This window comes from Pistacia vera, unplaced genomic scaffold (assembly GCF_008641045.1).
Source record: "Pistacia vera cultivar Batoury unplaced genomic scaffold, PisVer_v2 Contig192, whole genome shotgun sequence".
Classification (NCBI taxonomy): domain Eukaryota; kingdom Viridiplantae; phylum Streptophyta; class Magnoliopsida; order Sapindales; family Anacardiaceae; genus Pistacia; species Pistacia vera.
Genome location: NW_022195993.1, coordinates 1,618,101 through 1,637,294, shown reverse-complemented (window position 1 = coordinate 1,637,294; position 19,194 = coordinate 1,618,101). Strand labels below are relative to the sequence as shown.

The window sequence follows — 19,194 nt, the reverse complement described above, 5'->3', positions numbered from 1 at the left end:
TGACAAAGTTATGTATATGCATAAATGGCTCCACATATGATTGTAGATTTCTTGTTAATAATCGAGAAATGACATACAAAAGAAAACTTTTCGTTTTATCATGTTAAATTTGCTCTATGATTTATGAATAAAAATATATAAATTTTACAAATTTACAGGCAATAATTCGAGTTTGGTCGATTTATTATTGGTGTAGTCTAAGCATTCAAGCCTTCAACCAGAAAATATGGCACTATTTTGCACCAACAAAACTCTCTCAACCATTAGTTTTGTTTACTTAAAATAAAATTATTCTTGAAACCTGACTATTATGAACCCTAATTTTACTGTCATCACTAATTTATATTTTTTAATACAATTCTATATGGGTTATTAACCCAATTAGTGGAAATAAAAACCATTGGCTTCATTCTGGTGAATCTCTATCTGCAAATATAAAATCTGAATTTCAAACTTGAAATAATAGATTATTAAATAAATCGGTGTTAAAACCCAATTTTAAAAGCTATATATCTCTACACATTACATATTTCTTCCCTTGATTTGGGTCATCCTGTGCTTTCAGTGCTGGGCCGAATGCCTTCACAGCACATTGTTTTCAGCCACTTTTATCGGCTAGTTACGAGAAGCAATCTAATTAAGTTTAGGTTGCTTAATTAATTAGTCTTTTCGCATAAATATCATCAATCGATTTAACTTCAAAATAAGAATTTAAAATGACTTATTTCATATTAATTATATAGGTTATTGGGCATGAGATTCAAGACGTATTATTCTAGTGACAGTGAGTGAACATATACAATATATGTATATAGGTTTAATTCAAAAACTTGAAAAAAGAACGGGTGGTTCTTTGAGTATTTCCAAGCCAATGTTGCATATGAACTCCAATGGCATCTAAGTAGTAGCTGCTCCTTCCATGGAAACCAACTATCTTTCCCTCTGTTGTTGTTGAAGTGAAATATGTTCCGACTTCCTCCCCATATGGACCGTACTTCCCTCTACTCGTATAAAATGTTAATGACTTTATTACTTTTGATTTATCATCTGTACTCACCGGACCATAATATCCAGACAGGCGATTCAGCATTTCATGTGGGTACTCCATTTTTATCTGAAAAATATTTATCATACTTGAGCAAACCTCATTCAAGAAATTTTTAGGAAAGATATATACATCATAAATTTAAGTATTGAGGTTAAATTTAGTACCCGATGTGTGAAAGAGCCTCCATTTCCTCCATGTTTTATAGACCAAACGGATTGTCCATTTCGATCATACTCAATTTGAATGGAGTTAATAGCGTCTCCTCTTGTCACAAATATTTGCTTAACCCCAGAATATACTCCGTCATCCCATGGTCTCCCTCCATCTCCACCCCAAGGACCTGGTCCAAATGGAGCTGGTTCTTTTATCACCGCACACGCAACCTGAGAATCAATGAACACATTCTTTTTATGATATGGCACTTATGCTGATCGAAAATTTCACATTATGATCATTAATCCTTTACCTCTTCAGTTGGTCCTCGCTTTGCAACTAGAAGTTTGTTAGACCATTGAGGATTATCAATCTCAGCTATAGGTCCTTCACTTTTGTTAATTGCATTAGAAACAGGATGTGACTGCGGAGATACTTTTCCTTCCATTACATGTACACCAATAGCATCCAAGAATAAACCCTCTTTTCCATGGAATCCAACAATTTTGCCTTCGTTCATTTTGTGGGTGAATGAGGGTCCTTGTTCTTCTCCAAATGGCCCATGCTTCCCTTTGGTGGTGTGGAAGGTGAGTGACTTAATGATATTTGGTCCCATGTACATTAAAGGCCCATACGTTCCTGTTATATGTGTTAATATTTCATATGGATAATCAAAGATCACCTGCCATTGTGCACCAAAGACAAAATGTAAGTGAACTCTCATCATGCCAATACGCAAATTAAGAAATGTCAAAGTTGAATAGAGGAGATAAGAGTATAAGTAAGTTAAGTCACCCTGTCATTTCTAAATCCTCCAGTACCGCCATGTTTGCTACCCCAGACAGCTTGCCCATCACGATCATAACAAACTCTTATCGAAACGATTCCAACATTGCGAGAAATATTAATTTGTCTAACCCCTGTAAAATTACCATCATCAAACGTTGATCCACCACTGCCACCCCAGGGTCCATAGGATAATACACCATTTACTTTTATGGGAAGTTTGTCCATACTACGCAGTTTGTCATTACTATGCATCTGAAAGAAATTTCATTTTCCAAAACTCACGATCTTTTGCAATAAGAAATGATCATGAAAATATTATCCATCTTTTCCAATAAAAAATTAGGAAAACAGAATTTTCACCTTGTTATGTTTGGTTTTGTTATCTTCGTCACTGGAGGAGTCTAGAGAAGTACTAGAGCTCTGCCTTGAGAGGATGGTTGGTAGGTGATTAGCGCCAAAAGAATCCTTTTGCTTTACAGCAAGAACTATGTCATAGCTTTCACCCACGCTTCCTTGTACTAGTGAGTAGCCAACTTTCTCGGATCCATTAGTAAGAAAACTTTGTGAATGAACAATGGATTTGGAGGAATTTTTATTCTGAAGAGGCTTTAGATAAACTCCAATGGCATCCAAATACCAACCACTCCTGCCGTGGAACCCAACAATCTTGCCTCCAGTCATTGGGAAGGAAAAATATGTTCCTTGCTCAATACCAAAAGGTCCATATGTTTTTTTGTTACTTTGGAAAGTTAGTGATCTGACACACACTGCTCCCCAATCGTTTACAGTACCGTAGTGTCCATGGACTGCAGTTAGGAACTCATCTGGGTACTCAAGTGTAACCTATACATATATTGTTGAAATTGTAGTTTCAGGAATTTAGTGTTTATTAATTTAATTCTAGCTCATGTTTCATATATTAACTATTGGAGAGAAAAACTTATTCAAATACTGACCTTGTCTAACTTACTGCCTCCATTTCCTCCATGTTTAGCTGACCAAACTTGGCTCCCTTTCTTATCATATTCAATCTGGATGGAATCAATACCAGCTCCATGAGCTATCACAAGCTGCCTCACTGTTGTATAAACTCCATCGTCCCAGTGAACACCGTTTTGACCTCCCCATGGCCCAACTGCTACTGGTTTCTTCTCGCCTTCCACCAAACTCTGAACCAAAATCATCCAAGTGATTTGTCATATATTAGTAAAACTTTATCAAAACAATAATATCAACAACAAACAAATATTGTATTTACCATTTCTTTCTAAGTATTGAACGAAGACTAAAAAAACAATAACGGGAAGACAACAAGCTTGAGGAATTGGTAGAATGTTACAATGAACTAATGAGAAAGGCTCGACATGCATTTGTTATATTGCGTGGAGTTTACTATAATATAGTTTTCAGAAATTTGTAGAAGAAGCTAATTCTGTTTTCCACTATCAAGGGAAACAAAGCAAAGGAAGAGAATCGTATTCCCAGAGAACTATTTTTCAACAGCTTTATATCTTTTCAGAAAAGTTCTCCGCATTTGTGATCATTACAGATCCTTTATTTGCGTTTATAATCCTCTTCAGAGATCATTTTCACAAAAAAATGGAATTAGTCTTGAGACGTTATTTGAACCTCTCCATCACTTTGGTTAAATTCATTTGATGAATAACCTGTTCCATTATTACAAGGTGCTAGTGGCCGACCTCTGCAATCCCATTTTCGAATATGTGGAGCTATTTAACATAAAAATCTTGGCACGCACAATTAAAAAGCCAAGATTACTAATAAAGATTTTTCACTTTCACACTTTTATATTGGATCATATGTATAAATCGAATCATAACAGAATCTTACAAGACATTAAAGATCTTGTCAGCTATCCAAATCAGGTTTCCCGGTCATTGATTTAACTCATTATAGGAAATTATCACACAGCTGTTTCGTGTAACTATTTGGCAATCTCTTGCATGCAATGGACCACTGTCCTCGGTTCGAGCATGAATCAAGATAATATTCCTGCCATCCCTGAACTTTTTCTGAGGGAGATATTTCAAGTTGACAAGGCTCTTTTTATTTTATGGAGATTAAAAGCTATATTTTTTTTTTCTTTCTGCACTCTACTTTATGCTACAACTTCTTATGAATTTTCTAATGATAAGGTACAAGTTACACGAATCGTTTACATCTGCCAGCTAATATGGGCCTTCGCAAAGCATCTTCCCTTGGTTTACAGAAGATAGCTGGCTAGTGGCTACCACTTCCCACTTGAAATTCCATTGTTCCAAGAAGACTATCAGGATTCAGAACAAACAACCGTTTTCACCAAATACACCCAACTAAACTTCCTAGTTATTAAGTAAAGCAAGATAAATATTTGAACAATGATTTGCCTCAAATCACTGTGGTAGACAATTTGGAATCTATAAGCAAATCATATCATTCACACTAAGATTATAGAAAGGCAATAGAATTCTTTTCTTTCCAAATTGACTGCATACTGACTTTAAGTACATTTTCAAGAAGAAAAAAAAATTATTTGGTTGAAGTTCGTGGTCAAACCTTGACTTAGTAGTCATGGTCCTGATCAAGCAATACAGAAACTCCTAGAAATTCATGCGGTCTGAAACTACAAGTTCACTCTCCAGAAACATGACACTACTGATAGTCTCTGTTTAGCCTAATGATTAGGCTACCATCCGAGCTCTTGTTGACATCCAAATAGACCTATAAAGTTTATGGTGTCAAAATATTGCAGTTTATTGCAGGCGGCCTGAATTTTATACCTCCACAATAGCCAATTCCACAAAGAACAACGATTTGCCTCATCATTTTGGGCCTGGACTATGAAGTCTATTTTCACCTGCAAAATACAATAACTAGCTGTGAAAATAGGAGATTGATGCTAATCTAACAAGTGAACCAAATCAATTGTAGGACAAAATAATATAAACAATGAAAGGAGAAGTATAACTTGTATAAAATTGGGGGAAGCCGTTGTTTTAGGGCATTACTTTTTCAAGAATGTCCTACTTTTATATAGGAAGTCCTGGGTTGTCATGATGTTAGCATCCCTTTTTTTCTGTTTTGCTAAAAGGACATCTTGTTCTTCTTTTTGTAAATTTTGTCACATATACAAATTTTCTGTTTCTTATAATTAACAAAAAAGTTTAACAGGTATAAATATTTCACAAAATAGTATAACTGCCAATAAAATAACCTTGGCTCGTATTGAAGATATCTCACTGTCAGTAATTGCCAAGTGCATGACAACCACATCGCCACTGTAGTTGGCACACCCACTCATTCCGTGAAATGTAGAATATAACAATCTCTTAAATATAACAATCTCTTATATATAGCCATTCAATGCATGATCAAAGAAAACAAAACACAGAAATAATCTTACAAGGGAATTCGCCTGCTTGCCATAGTAGGAAAGCAATATTGATGGCAACTTGGGTGGTATTCTGATATCTGGATAAGCCACTCATCACTGAAACTGATCTACAGTCAATTTCATAAGTTCTACTCTACCAATAATCGCCACAAGAACAATGCCCATTTTTAAAATAGTGTAAGCACTTTGAGTCACTCAAATATATTTCACACCCATATGTCATAGAGACATATTTAGCTGTCTCATGGCAATCTCCACACATCCTAATGTTTTTCACAATCCTGATACTTTGTGGTGCAGGGGATGAACCAACTAAGGCAAAAGCTAATGCCAGTTTTTCACTGTGGACACCACTGATTTCTTCCTTCTCTTCTTCCTCAATGGACAATCCATTGTGAGAATGATGTGCCTTTATGTTTTCTAGTATCTTTTGCAACCAAGAATACAAAGGATCTGAGTACGATTTAGAGTCATCACCTGTGACAAAGGTATACACCATGTTTTTAATTTCAATCCAGCTCTGTCCAAGAGATTTTTTTACTGAGTTCTCTTTTTCAAGTTTTCTCACTTTCAAAGCATCCTGAGGTTTCCCACATATAGCATAAGTCTTCAAAATTAGATGCTGAATCAAAATATTTCCCGGTTCCAACTCAAGCAAACGTTCCACAGCATAAACAGCTAAGTCAATATTCCCATGAATCCTACAGGCAGTCAGTAATGCCTCCCAAATAGAGGAGTCAGGTTTTATGGGCATATCTTCTATGAACTCCATTGCTTCCCCGAGCATACCTGAACGACCATATAAATCCACCATAGCTGAATAATGCTCCAACATTGGTATAATTTGATAGTCTTCAGTGATGCTAGAGAAAACCTGCTTCCCCTCGTCCACCATTCCAGCAAGACTGTGTGCGAGGATAACACTTACAAAAGTACCTCTATTCGGTTTAAATCCAAATTTTCTACTTTGATCAAACAGATCAAGTGCAGTATCCCAAAAGCCATATAAAACATAATTAGAAATCACTGAGTTCCAGGAGATCATATCTTTATATGGCAGTCCATCAAATAGAGTTCTTGAGTATACAACATTCCCTGACTTGGCGTAAGTGTCCATAAGTGAATTCGTAACAGGGAGTGAAGAATCTAAATTTCTGCGCAGTACACAACTGTGGATCTCTTTCACCTTGTTGGCTGCGACTAAATATGCACAAGCAGGTAAGACACTCAAGATGGTTACGTAATTCGGACTAAAACAGTAAGACTGCATTTTTCGAAATACCCCCAATGCGTTATTTTTCTGGCCAAGTTGCAAGTAACCAGCAATAAGTGCGTTCCATGAGGCGCTGTTCCTCTTAATTTTCCCATCCTCCTCCATTCTTCGAAAAAGATCCATGGCTTCATCCTCATTTCCATTTTGTATATATCCTGAGATCATTGCATTCCACGTAATGACATCAGGTGGTATATCTGATATTTGCATTTTCATGAAGAGTTCATAGGCCTTGCTGCAGTAGCCAGCTTGACAATATCCTCCAATCATTGAGTTCAATGTATAAATATCTTTCTCTTTGATCATATCAAACACTCGCTCAGCATCTTCTAACTCCCCACACTTGGAATACATGCCAATGAGTGAATTCCCAACCAGTACATCATCAATGAAGCCCATCTTAACAGCAACAGAATGTAATTGCAACCCAATTTCTAATGCTTTTAAATCTGTACAAGCAGAAATTGCACTTGTAATGGTAACCTCATTTGGCTTAACCCCAACAAAAGACATCTCCTTAAACAAATCCAACGCCTCAATTGTCCTCCCATTTTGAGCAAACCCCGAAATCATACAAGTCCAAGAAAAAACATCAGGACTAATCCTCAAACTCTCCATCTTCTTCATCAATTCCATTGCAGCTTCACATTGCCCTAATTGGTTATAACTACGAATCAAAATGTTCCATGTCACAAGACCTGGTTCAATCCCCTCTTTACACATCTCATCAAAGAACCTATGAGCCTGTTCATTCTCACCAATTTGGCAATAACCAGATATCATAGAATTCCAAGCCACTTTATCCCGCTCATCCATGCTTTTAAAAAACCTTCTCGCCCAACTCATTTTCCCACATTTTACATACACAGCCAAGATTGAATTTTTAACACGCGTAACGCAGGTCATCCCCAATTTAATTACTAAACAATGTATCAGTTTTCCAGTTTCAAAGTCCCCACAATTTCCACAAGCTTGCAAAATTTTTGGAAACAAGAAATCATCAGGCAACACACCATCGGTTATCATCAAAAAGAACAGCTCGACTACTTCCCGCCATCTTTGCTCTCGTGAACGTGCCCCGATAACCGCCGACCACGTGTACAGATTCCTTTCACGCATTCCATCAAAAACCTTAAAAGCATCATTAAAACACCCGCATTTTGCATACATGCTAACTAGCTTGGTTTCAACAAACACGTCTATTTCTGACACTAAATTGATATTGGCATGGAGTTTTCGGCCAAGTTGAATATCATTAAAATCAATGCATGATTGGAGTAAGTTAATATAGGTGTTCCCTCTTACCTTCGAGCCTTGTTTGGCAATGGAATCCAGAACTGTTATGGCCTCGGTCAGACGTCCATTTCTACAAAGGTAGTTTAAATGAGCATCTGTAGATCTTAGGCCGGGTTTTTTGGTAAAAGAAAGTGCGGATTTGATGGATTTTGTTGAGAATTCAGATAACATGTCTTGTTTTTGTGGAATTATTACAAGGGGTTTTGTTACAGAAATGCAAGGCATCATCAGGTTATCCATTCTTCAGCTATATTTACAAAATTTATTTTTTGTTAACAATTTTGAACAATTTGGAGGTTGAAGAAGAAGAAATGGACCGAGTGAAGACAAAGTGCAAGACTTGTGTGGAAACTGGAAACCTACACTGCTGGTTAGTACCGGATTATATCTTATGCTACCGGTGGCTAAACTAGTACCAGACACTGTCCAATAATTACTAAGTGGATAAAGATAAAGGGTGGACAGGTCAATGAATTAATGGGTCGATCAATAAGGCCCATGGGCCTCTCTGGAGGCCCCTATGTAGCTTTAAAAACTATTGACGGCGGACACTGGGATCGGTTTGCGACAAATAACAATTAGCGAAGCCCCACGTTTCTATTGATTTGAGCTTTGAGCCTGAAATTTTCAGTCAAGTGTTTAAATAATTGCCCAGACTGGCATAATTTGAGCTCCTTTCTGTTCCTGCTTGCTTTGCTGTACTGTACTAGTGTACTGGTATCAATTGCATAAGCCCCCAACCCAAGCAATATTGTATTGATTTTTTTATGTAATTGTGAATGATATAGGAGTAAAAGTCAAGTAACAAGACGACAAAATGATCCATGACTCATCCAACCAAATTCTATTTAATAATCATTACAATCCGTGAAGAATCCATGTCCAAAGGATAGGCCCTTAACCATTCCACGTGATCCAAAAGGCGCGTCCATTTCACTATGAGGCATGAGCATCCTTGGTAATTGTTTATCACGCGTTACAACAACTAAATCTCGACCGGCTGAACCGGTTCACCGACGTAAACGGAACGGAGATCTAGCGTCACGGAATTCTATAGGTTTTTAAGAAGAGAGAAACAAACGGCGTAAGAACAGTGTCCCCTTGCTTGCTGCTCACTACACCTTTTTTTTAAAGGAATTTAATTACTCCACCCAACCAAGTTCACTTTTTATGATTTGATTGATAACACTTTCAATCTTCATTAACATTACAAAAGTTGGTTCATCTCATCTCCATGATCCAATAATTGCCTCTCATTATTAAATGATATTTCTATTTAAAATTTTATTTATCTTTTAAATAGGTGGTAATTATTAACAAATAAAATATCAAGGTTAACTATGAGATTAATTAAATGGTTAATCTTAAAATAAAGAGTGAATGACACGTTGGTACCTGAGATTCAACAAGATCCCAAATTGATACTCATAATTTTATTTATTCTAGATTTTTACCCTTAAACTAATGTCATTTATTTTATTTTAACAAATTCTCAATTTTTTACTATAGTGTAACACACGTTAACACGTTAAAGTGTATCGGCGTTTTCTTTAGTAGAAGATGGGTTCATATTAGTAAGAAGCAGCTTCTGTTAACAGCGTCCAAATCGACCTTTTTTCAACCGATTTTGAAATCTAAAATCACTTCGGAGACCACTATTGAATTCCCCATAACCTCTTCTACAAAACTCAAACAATAAATGCAATCAAAGGTATCAACTTGAGATTTCACTAAGCCTGTTATGGGAATATGTCTTTTACTCTAAAATAAATTGTTTTAGGTGATAAACGTTGCAATCCATTCATGTAAAAACAAAATTAGGTTTAACGGGTTCAACAACAATATAAACGGTGCTAAATAAATATTAGTTATTATAAGGTTTTGGAAATGGGTTTGGTATAGTAATGTCAATTGTATTAAAACAATTAGGTGGAAGACAAGGAGAAAACAATGTTGAACCCCTTCATTTAATTGAGTGCAAAGTGGTAACCAATAATTTTTAACGACTCTGATGTTGATTGATTAACATACATCCTATTAATTTTATGGCAAATTAAAATGTTTGAAACTTCCATGGAAAGAACAATTTCCATAACTACTTAGGGACACTAAAACTACCCACATTCAGTGAGTTGAATAATTTACTTAAATAACAATGGATCCGAAGTTTGCTCTACAAGTAGTGGACTTCAGTTCTGTCGCTAAATTCGAGCCAGTGCGAGGACCCGCTACTTCAGGGTTCGGGTCTTTTGTTTTGTCAACCTTTATTATTGTTTCCTTCATGAAATATTATTAAAGGCAGGACAGAAGAAGAATATTTACACGTGAGCTCGGAGGTTTGGTGCCTTTACCTTCTCATCATCCCATCGGTGACCAAGACTTAAGGTCATGTTTGTTTTCTTACACGATAAATCTACAAGATATATCTATGAAAGGCTTATGTTATGCCAGAGCTTCAGGAAAAGACACGTGGACACATCACATAAGACCAAGGAAAACATGTAAAGAAGATAACATTTTGTCTGTCATCTCATCATTGAGTTGGAATAAAAAATCAATCCAAGGGTAAGGATTTGCACATTTGACCGTATGAACAAGGCAAAGTTTTAATCTTAGTGGGGTCGAATTAGTGAGGACCATCTAGCGTCGGTACTAAAGCATGAAAGATTATATATTTGGCGGGGCATTTAAATGGAGCAATTATGTTTTTGTGCTCCACAATTACAATTGTCAGTTTTGACTAACTTTATAAAGCTAAATTGCCTTGTTATTATAGGGATAAATAAATAAATAAAATTATAGTTGTTTTTATCAAATGATAACCACTACTTTTGTGTTACCCAACAACATAAATACTAGTTTCGTGATCAGGACATGTCTTTAAGATGTAATACCACATAGTTACAGCTGGCTCAGCCTGTCTGCCCGTGTTCAGAAAAATAAAAATTCAAAAACAAACAAAAGCCCGGGTAAAATAAATCTCAAATTACGGTTTACTCCTTGATTTTACTTTGGCTTTGTACTGATACAGGAAGAGTAAATGGTAATATCTTGGATTCAAATTCAAATTTCAGAAGGATAAAAACAAAATATCTCAATCATTTGAGTAAGTGAAATTAAATTACTACTTTTAACTTTTTATTTAAGAAACTTTAATAATTGAAGAAGGATATGAGGTTAATGCTTGACCCTCACCACAACAGTTTATATATAAATTGTAAGCTTTTGAGAGTCTCTGTGGCTTGCAGTTGTGTATAGCAGCAAAATCCAAAACCAATGCTTGTTGCAGAGTAGCAGATCACCTGCATTTCAATCAGCCATTAGTATCTCTTAACTCTTTGAAATTTTTCATCCAAATTGTCTGAGGAAAAAGAGAGATGGAAACTAACTCGGTTTCCAAGCTGTTATTGATCGGGCTTTTGATGGTAATGTTAGTTGGCAGTGAAGTGATCCAGTGCATCGTGACCTATGATAAGAAGGCCATTATCATCAATGGCCAGAGGAGAATCCTCATCTCCGGTTCTATTCACTATCCGAGAAGCACACCTGAAGTACATAATATTTGTCCATTTTTCTCTTATTTGTTTTTGTTTTCTTTGTTTTAAATGCTTTTTTTGCTGTGTTTGGGTGTAGATGTGGGAAGATCTTATACAGAAGGCTAAAGATGGAGGGTTAGATGTTATTGACACGTATGTTTTCTGGAATGTGCATGAGCCTTCTCCGGGCAATGTAATCATCTGGATCCTTACTTTCCTACGTTTCTCATTTTTACACTTTAAATTTCTCTAATTTTTTTTTTTTTTTTTTTTTATACTCTTCTGGATATTTTTAGTATAATTTCGAAGGAAGAAACGACCTGGTACGGTTCATTAAGACTATTCAGAAAGCAGGGCTATATGCTCATCTCCGCATTGGACCTTATGTCTGTGCTGAGTGGAATTTCGGGTACCTACACCACAAATCTTTTTTTTTTTTTTTCAACATTTATTGCCTGGATCTGTTTGTTTTTTCTTTTTCTTTTTTTGGTTCATAGTATGGTAATTTTGTAGCTCTGTTTTTTACTAAGGAGTATATCTTTGTTTCTTTTTGTCTTTTGTTAGTTTGAGTGTTTTGTTTGACTGGTTCACTCTCTGTTTGGTACAGAGGGTTTCCCGTTTGGTTGAAGTATGTTCCTGGTATCAGCTTTAGAACTGATAATGGGCCTTTCAAGGTTATTTCTTTTTCACTTTCATTTCCTCTGTGAAATAATTAACCCAAAAAAAAAAAAATCAGAGAAAGTAGTAAAGCTGTTTGGATTATAGTTTGACATTGTATTCATTTTCTTGTTTTAAGATGGCAATGGAAGGGTTTACCCAGAAAATTGTACAGATGATGAAAACTGAGAAGTTATTTGCATCACAAGGAGGTCCCATTATCCTCTCTCAGGTATGGATTCATGGTTTTTTGCACTTATAGAATTTAGGTTTTTATTATTATGTATGGTATACTTTAGCATTGTTTAGCTGTAGTGTTTGTTTCTTAAAAAGAGAAGATAAAAAACAAGGATTATGCACTTGTCGTCAGATGACTCTGGTATAGACTATGAACTATTAAACTAATTGACAGTATATTTAATTTCTTGTTTTAATTTCGTTTATGTAGATTGAGAATGAGTATGGACCAGAAAGTAAGGGAGCTGCTGGTCATGCATACATAAATTGGGCCGCAAAAATGGCCGTTGCATTAGATACAGGAGTCCCATGGGTGATGTGCAAGGAAGATGATGCTCCAGACCCTGTGGTTAGCTTTTTTACCGAGTCTCTCTCAGTTGGCTGATATTTACTTAAGATTCAACTTTTCTTAAATGGGAATTCTGAGTTTACTCTGCAAATCTTGGCAATAGATAAATGCATGTAATGGTTTTTACTGCGATTCTTTCTCTCCCAACAAACCTTACAAGCCTACAATGTGGACTGAGGCCTGGAGTGGCTGGTAAATATTTGCTTATCTTATACTTTTAAATTTGCCTAGGTGACCTCAAATTCAGTGTTCTGATCCCTTTTAGCTTTTTTCTTATATCATAAAGGTTTACAGAGTTTGGTGGCCCTGTTCACCGACGACCAGTTAAAGATTTGGCATTTGCAGTTGCCCGTTTTATACAAAAGGGTGGTTCGTATTTTAACTACTACATGGTTGGTTACCTTGCCTCATTAGCTCTTGTTTAAACCGGCACTTTTGTGTTAGCATTAAAAGTTACCTCATTGTGTATGGCAATGGCTTATGACAGTATCATGGAGGAACTAACTTTGGGCGCACTGCTGGAGGCCCTTTCATTACCACCAGTTATGATTATGATGCTCCACTTGATGAATATGGTGAGAAAAAAAAAAAAAAAAAAAAAAAACTCATTTCTTTTGTGATTGACATCTTCTGATATTGAGGATGTTTTTGTGAAATTCGCAATTTAGGCTTGTGAGCCAGGAATTTGCAACTAACCACTATTCTGCACATGTACAGGTTTGATCAGGCAACCTAAATATGGTCATCTCAAGGAGCTTCACAAGGCTATTAAGCTATGTGAACATGCTTTAGTTTCTTCAGATCCAACTGTGACTTCACTGGGAACCTATCACCAGGTCAGCCAGTCAGCCTTTTCTTGCTTGAATAATTATTTTAGTTTTTGGTAGTAAGACAAGTTATGTCATAACTTTCAAGACCATTCTTCCGAGTGCCAATGCTTAATTCAATTATGGTCATCTTCCAGGCTTATGTATTCTCTCCAGGGAAGGGGAGATGTACAGCTTTTCTCTCGAATTACCATGCAAGCTCTGCTGCCAAGGTGATATTTAATGGCAGGCATTATGATTTGCCCCCTTGGTCCATAAGCATCCTTCCTGATTGCAAGAATGTTGTATTTAACACTGCAACAGTAAGTAAATTCTTAGTGGCTAATCATTTTAAATATACATCCAACTTGCAGTTCAAGAGCATATTTTCTGATGCTTTTCTTTTCTTTTTCTTTTTCTTTTTCATAATTATCTAACCAAGTCATTGATATGGTTGTCTTGTGCTCTCTAGGTTGGAGTTCAAAGTGTACATATGCAAATGTTGCCAGCCGACTCTAAGTTGCTTTCATGGGAGACTTATGATGAAGATGTTTCTTCTCTGGGTCAAAGATCAACAATGACAACTGCTGGACTCTTGGAGCAGGTAAATGTCACTAGAGATACTAGTGACTACCTGTGGTATATGACGAGGTGAGCCTGGTGCATTATAATTTCTTTGAACACCTATTCCTGATTTCCAAAAGCAACTTGATGCCAACAAAATAAACTCAGTTTACTCTAAAAAGCTGCTGGATGCAAACGCATCTCTAGTGCATGTTTCTTGCTATTAATTTTAACTTTTCTGGTTTGCATTTCATCCCAGTCTTGACATTGGTTCGTCAGAATCATTTCTGCGAGGAGGACAAAAGCCCACTCTTACTATAGAATCAGCTGGTCACGCTGTTCATGTTTTCATCAATGGACAATTTTCAGGTATTGTTGTTGGACTCTTTCTTCCAGGAGCTGTCAAGTTCAAGTATGTTTTGCTAGTTGGTCAACTAGACAACTACTAAATCTTGATATCTGTTGTGGCAAAAAAGCTCGTAGATTTAATAATACTACTTTACTACAGGCTCAGCCTTTGGGACTAGGGAGAGCAGAAAGTTCACATTTACAGGGCCAGTTAACCTACGTGCTGGAGCAAATAAGATTGCACTCCTCAGCATGGCTGTTGGATTACCGGTTGGTTCCTGACCATCTACTTGAATGCGAGTGTGACAGCTAAACTAATTGTGGGAAGAGCAACTTGTTTGCCCATTCCTTATAGTCAATTAGCATGAGCAGGAACTGAATCATTAAATGTATACATCACTGTGGCATAAGCCTATCAAATTATTTAGTAACTGAATACAACTTTTGTGGAGTGATTGTAGAATGTCGGGTTCCATTACGAAAAGTGGGAAACAGGAATCCTGGGTCCAGTTATGCTACAGGGTCTAGACAAAGGAAATAGAGACTTAACGTGGCAGAAATGGTCATACCAGGTCAAAAAATATGCATATGAGTTTTAGATTTGTTTCAATATGTTCTTGCCTTGTCCTGTCCGAGCCAGAAGTTTATCTTATGGATTTTTACATAAACAGGTTGGCTTAAAAGGGGAGGCAATGAATCTAGTATCACCAAATGAAGTCTCATCTGTTGAATGGACTCGAGTGTCACTATCTACTCAAGGCCAGCAACCTTTGACATGGTACAAGGTAAAAGGAGGTTTGAAAGTAATTAATACAGTGGCAACAAAACTAGCTTTGATCTTTAGAAGCTAAATGTCAGCCTGGAATTCGCAGGCATATTTTGATGCACCTGCAGGAAATGAGCCACTGGCTTTGGACATGCAAAGTATGGGAAAGGGTCAAGTGTGGATTAACGGGGAGAGTATAGGAAGATATTGGATGGCTTATGCAAAGGGTGACTGCAATACTTGTAGTTATGCTGGGACATACCGCCCTAATAAGTGCCTGCGTGGATGTGGCCGACCGACCCAACGATGGTATTGCCCTATAATGCATTGAAATCTTTTGGATCTGATAATCTATAATATAACTAAGAAGACAATAAAATGACCTTGAATTATCATATTTGTGTCACTTTTAAATCAACTGAAGTTTGGATTTTGCAGGTATCATGTTCCAAGGTCCTTTCTGAAGCCAACAAAAAATTTGTTGGTAGTTTTTGAAGAACTTGGTGGAGATGCATCAAAAATATCTCTTGTGAAAAGACAGTACAAAAACGGTCAAAAAGAGGATGAAGAGTAGAACGACAGAGGAAGAAGATTCTTCAATAGTAGATTTAGGCGCTCATCTTGTTTATAAAGTTCTTCATCGATAATATATTTCTGAAAGGTGGTGATGGTGATGTTCAAGCAAGCAGGTGCTACGCCATTGGTAAGGTCTATACACGGTGATGTTATGATGCAAATCTATAATACTGAATCTGGTGGTAAGCTTCAGCTACAAATAATAAGTGTTCTACGATATTAGAATTGTTTACGAGTAGAAGAAGACATGTTCTAAGTTCTAACCCTTTGATGAGGGTAATATCTAGTGATTATTGTGTAAAGACAACAGGTTTTTTCCACTGAATGGAAGCTATATTTATGGTTGCGTTTATGATTGTTCTCAAAGTTGCAAGGTTAAAGTGTCGACATAAGATCTAATTTTTTGCAGTTTGTAAGCATCTCATTGAAACAACTTCACAAGGACAAAGGACAATGGGACTAAGATTATTAACTCTTACATAGCTGAACATTCCACACATCCAATCATACAAAGATAAAAGAGTAGATAAAACTAACCACAAACAAAGACATGACACTTGAAACTACATCAAACTATCATTATTCCGTTCATGAACCCCCAACAATCAAGCATTAGCAGTTGTAGCAGCAGATTCAGCAGTTGGAGCAGCAGTTTCAGCTGTTGGAGCAGGAGGTTCAGTAGTAGCATGCTTTGTGATTGCCAGTTGCAACTCATCTTTCTTCGCTCCCAAAATTCTGTCCAAAATTTTCCCTTCTTTCATCAGCACAAAGGTTGGCATGGCTTCCACATCCCATTCTTCAGCAACAGACTGCAATTTTGTAACATCATCATTAATCAACTATCCGATCAAAGATTCCATTCACATAATTTAGCATTTGATGGATTGATTTAAGTATGTTTACCTTCAATTCATCAACATCAACCTTCAAGAAAATGACATGAGGCATCTTCTTTGCCAAATCAGCCAAAATTGGGGCAATAAACCGACATGGCGGACACCATGAAGCCATAAAGTCCACCACAATCTGTAAACCAGAGATGAAAGATTAAACAATCGTAAGAGAAAAAGCAACCTAACAAACGAAAATTCAAGACCCACTCATAAATTTCACACAACTGAAAAGCCAAAACCCATAAAAAATTATTTCGAAGAATCAAATTAAACCTAAACCTAACAAGAACCGTATACTATCATTACCAGTTTCTTGGTGTCGATTCCCTTCTGAAGCTGCTCCTTCCATGACTCAACTGTGTGGCAGCCGACAACCTGTCCCTCTTCCGCCATCTAATTTTGTTGTTGTTGCTGTTGTTGTTATTATCCACAGACGAATTTGATATTTTAGCGATGAATGATAATACGACCCTTCGAACCTTATTTATAGGTCTAGCAGCAAAAGAGACCGAATATTTATTTACCTACTATTACGGATTCGCCCATTTCTTAGTAATAACGGATACGTCATACGTGATAGGTGACGCATCTGTGCGAACGCATCTCTGATCTCTTTCATAGTTAAGAAGGCCGATCTGCACGCCCCCCATAGTTTGTCACAAAGACAACTGGATACCCAAAAGGTTTGAAAATGACAAACAGTAACTTTTCGTTAGACTCTGTTAGTGAATTCCGTTTAAAGAAGGACAATATGATAATTTTGCATTCAGTCAAAAAAGAGACCAATTTCCTCTCTTTTCTTCAAATATTTTTCTTTACTGTCGTGCCTCCTCCAAATTCATCCCCCACTACTATGCCACCTCCACCACCCTCCGTCCACCACCATCTAACACCAGTCGACCCCCATCATCACAACCATCTTCTCCACCTCCTACAACCTCCTCACCTTCTGATCCCAATGCAAATCCACTTGACCCCTCCACTTCTCTACTCCATCACCTCCTGCACAGCCACTTGTCTCACCACCACCTCCTCAAAATACATCTCCACCCCTATTGACATCTACACCTTCTCCCTCTCCTCTTCAATAATCCATTTCACCTACTAAACCATTGAATTACTTTGTGTGTTGGAACTACCATCACAATTCACCAAAAGTAGTTCGTAAATATATACATACTTCGAGGTACATATTCACAGCATTAGTAAATGTAAGGGGTTCCTTCCACCATTCAATCTCAAATGATCAAACGCTGGAAACACACGTGTTGTAAGACTTCCAGAATCAAAACAACGTCGTCACAATGAATAAAAGATATAAAAGCAGAAATAGGAGATGAAAGATGGCCCTTTCATCGTCTCACTTAAACTGAATGAACATGAGCTGCAAGGTCTCGCAATCTATGAAGAGGCTTCACTCTGAAAATTGCATCGGAGAACTTGGAATTATCTGTAAACATAAAGAACAACACATTATTGAAAGTAAAAGCAGAAACTATAGAGAATGTCACTTTGAAACTATAAATTTAGCCCCAAAAAAATTGTTCAGGGAAGGTCCGGAAATGCTGAAATTGAGACAATCAGATGGGCAGCTTTGATACTAGAGGAAGGAGAATTTGTCATTTAAGCAGCTCCAGTATTAGATTTTCACATAATTAGATTTTAACTCTGCCTTTCGAGACTATAAAGGACATAGGTCATGAATGTGATGGGGGGTGACATGCTCCCGTCAGAACGGTAAGTGCACGTCAGGCCTGCAAGATGCCGTGGGGCTCTCATGTGTCCATTCCCTGCTCCAAATCGCATGAAATCAGCTTGGAAGGTGGGCAATGTGACATAAAGCCGGATTTAGTCCTGACATTCACACCAACCCATGGATTTAATGATGTTTATTTGTACTCATCTCACTATAAAAAGGAGAAGACCCCTTCATTAAGGGGATTCGGCCATTTTACACTCTGAATTAGCTCTCTCTCTCTCTCTTGTAGCTTTGTATTTACTTTTCCCTAATCATTTGTAAGTCAGTCCGCTGTTGCGACCTGACCCACAATACTAATACAATTATCAGTGGACGTAGGACTTGCTACCTTAGCATCCGAACCACTTTAAAAAGCTCTCATTGCATTTACTCTACATTTTATCCATAATCACGTGTGTCTCTTGACCAATCAACGTTGCGCACGTTTCGATTAGTTGGTGTCAAAAATCAAGCATCAACAACCTACATCACCACCATCATCTCCACCTGTTTCTAATCCACCAACTAGTTCTTCTCGACCACCACCATCGCCAATATCTAATCCACCAGGGAGTTCACCTCTACCACCACCAATGGCCAATCCACCAACAAGTCTTCCTCCACCATCAAATTCATCTTCATCATCACCATCTAATCCACCAAAAGCTTCACCTCCACCACCAAAAAAAAAAGGTATTGATGAGGATCAAGATTAGAATAAAACCTTGGTCCTTAGTGAGTGTAGTTCGAGTTGTATAAGATATTTTCTTC

At 37.1% G+C, this 19,194-nt stretch overlaps 3 protein-coding genes across 6 annotated transcripts; 1 reads left to right on the top strand and 2 right to left on the bottom strand.

The window, feature by feature from the left end:
- Window positions 1-736: 736 nt before the first annotated feature.
- Window positions 737-8,317, bottom strand: LOC116127455 (jacalin-related lectin 3-like). Of its 4 annotated transcripts, none has more exons than XM_031413103.1 (7): window positions 6,313-8,317; window positions 2,947-3,159; window positions 2,351-2,833; window positions 1,997-2,242; window positions 1,515-1,883; window positions 1,213-1,431; window positions 737-1,114 (listed from the first exon to the last, which is right to left on the bottom strand). In XM_031413103.1, the coding sequence occupies exons 1-7, from the start codon at window positions 8,191-8,193 to the stop codon at window positions 818-820; spliced, it is 3,708 nt and encodes a 1,235-aa protein (XP_031268963.1). In that variant the 5' UTR covers window positions 8,194-8,317; the 3' UTR covers window positions 737-817. The 4 variants fall into 4 exon arrangements, 2 of the variants coding, with proteins under 2 accessions (XP_031268963.1, XP_031268962.1); XM_031413102.1 differs by lacking the exon at window positions 6,313-8,317 and adding an exon at window positions 3,249-3,384; XR_004127611.1 differs by lacking the exons at window positions 737-1,114; window positions 1,213-1,431; window positions 1,515-1,883; window positions 1,997-2,242; window positions 2,351-2,833 and adding an exon at window positions 4,547-4,847 and having other exon boundaries at window positions 3,088-3,159; window positions 5,394-8,317.
- A 2,844-nt stretch (window positions 8,318-11,161) lies between these two features.
- On the top strand, window positions 11,162-16,144 carry LOC116127490 (beta-galactosidase 5). Its single transcript, XM_031413152.1, has 18 exons — window positions 11,162-11,504; window positions 11,587-11,682; window positions 11,786-11,898; window positions 12,097-12,163; window positions 12,286-12,378; window positions 12,595-12,732; window positions 12,836-12,924; window positions 13,019-13,124; window positions 13,220-13,307; window positions 13,450-13,568; window positions 13,697-13,861; window positions 14,011-14,189; window positions 14,362-14,471; window positions 14,611-14,720; window positions 14,912-15,022; window positions 15,122-15,235; window positions 15,323-15,525; window positions 15,655-16,144. The coding sequence occupies exons 1-18, from the start codon at window positions 11,331-11,333 to the stop codon at window positions 15,788-15,790; spliced, it is 2,211 nt and encodes a 736-aa protein (XP_031269012.1). The 5' UTR covers window positions 11,162-11,330; the 3' UTR covers window positions 15,791-16,144.
- Window positions 16,145-16,238: 94 nt separating this feature from the next.
- LOC116127491 (thioredoxin H-type-like) lies at window positions 16,239-17,169 on the bottom strand. The gene is made up of 3 exons (XM_031413153.1): window positions 16,992-17,169; window positions 16,696-16,818; window positions 16,239-16,601 (listed from the first exon to the last, which is right to left on the bottom strand). Exons 1-3 carry the CDS (start codon window positions 17,076-17,078, stop codon window positions 16,398-16,400), a joined length of 414 nt encoding a protein of 137 aa, XP_031269013.1. The 5' UTR covers window positions 17,079-17,169; the 3' UTR covers window positions 16,239-16,397.
- Window positions 17,170-19,194: the final 2,025 nt, after the last annotated feature.

Coding starts and splice junctions, on each gene's coding strand:
- LOC116127455 (XM_031413103.1), bottom strand. CDS start 8,193: ATGGATAACCTGATGATGCCTTGCATTTCTGTAACAAAACCCCTTGTA. Junction 2,243..2,350: donor ACAAAACCAAACATAACAAG/GTGAAAATTCTG, acceptor AATTTCTTTCAG/ATGCATAGTAATGACAAACT. Junction 1,115..1,212: donor GAGGCTCTTTCACACATCGG/GTACTAAATTTA, acceptor AATATTTTTCAG/ATAAAAATGGAGTACCCACA.
- LOC116127490 (XM_031413152.1), top strand. CDS start 11,331: ATGGAAACTAACTCGGTTTCCAAGCTGTTATTGATCGGGCTTTTGATG. Junction 12,164..12,285: donor CTGATAATGGGCCTTTCAAG/GTTATTTCTTTT, acceptor TCTTGTTTTAAG/ATGGCAATGGAAGGGTTTAC. Junction 13,125..13,219: donor CGTATTTTAACTACTACATG/GTTGGTTACCTT, acceptor GGCTTATGACAG/TATCATGGAGGAACTAACTT.
- LOC116127491 (XM_031413153.1), bottom strand. CDS start 17,078: ATGGCGGAAGAGGGACAGGTTGTCGGCTGCCACACAGTTGAGTCATGG. Junction 16,819..16,991: donor GAATCGACACCAAGAAACTG/GTAATGATAGTA, acceptor TCTGGTTTACAG/ATTGTGGTGGACTTTATGGC. Junction 16,602..16,695: donor TTGATGTTGATGAATTGAAG/GTAAACATACTT, acceptor ACAAAATTGCAG/TCTGTTGCTGAAGAATGGGA.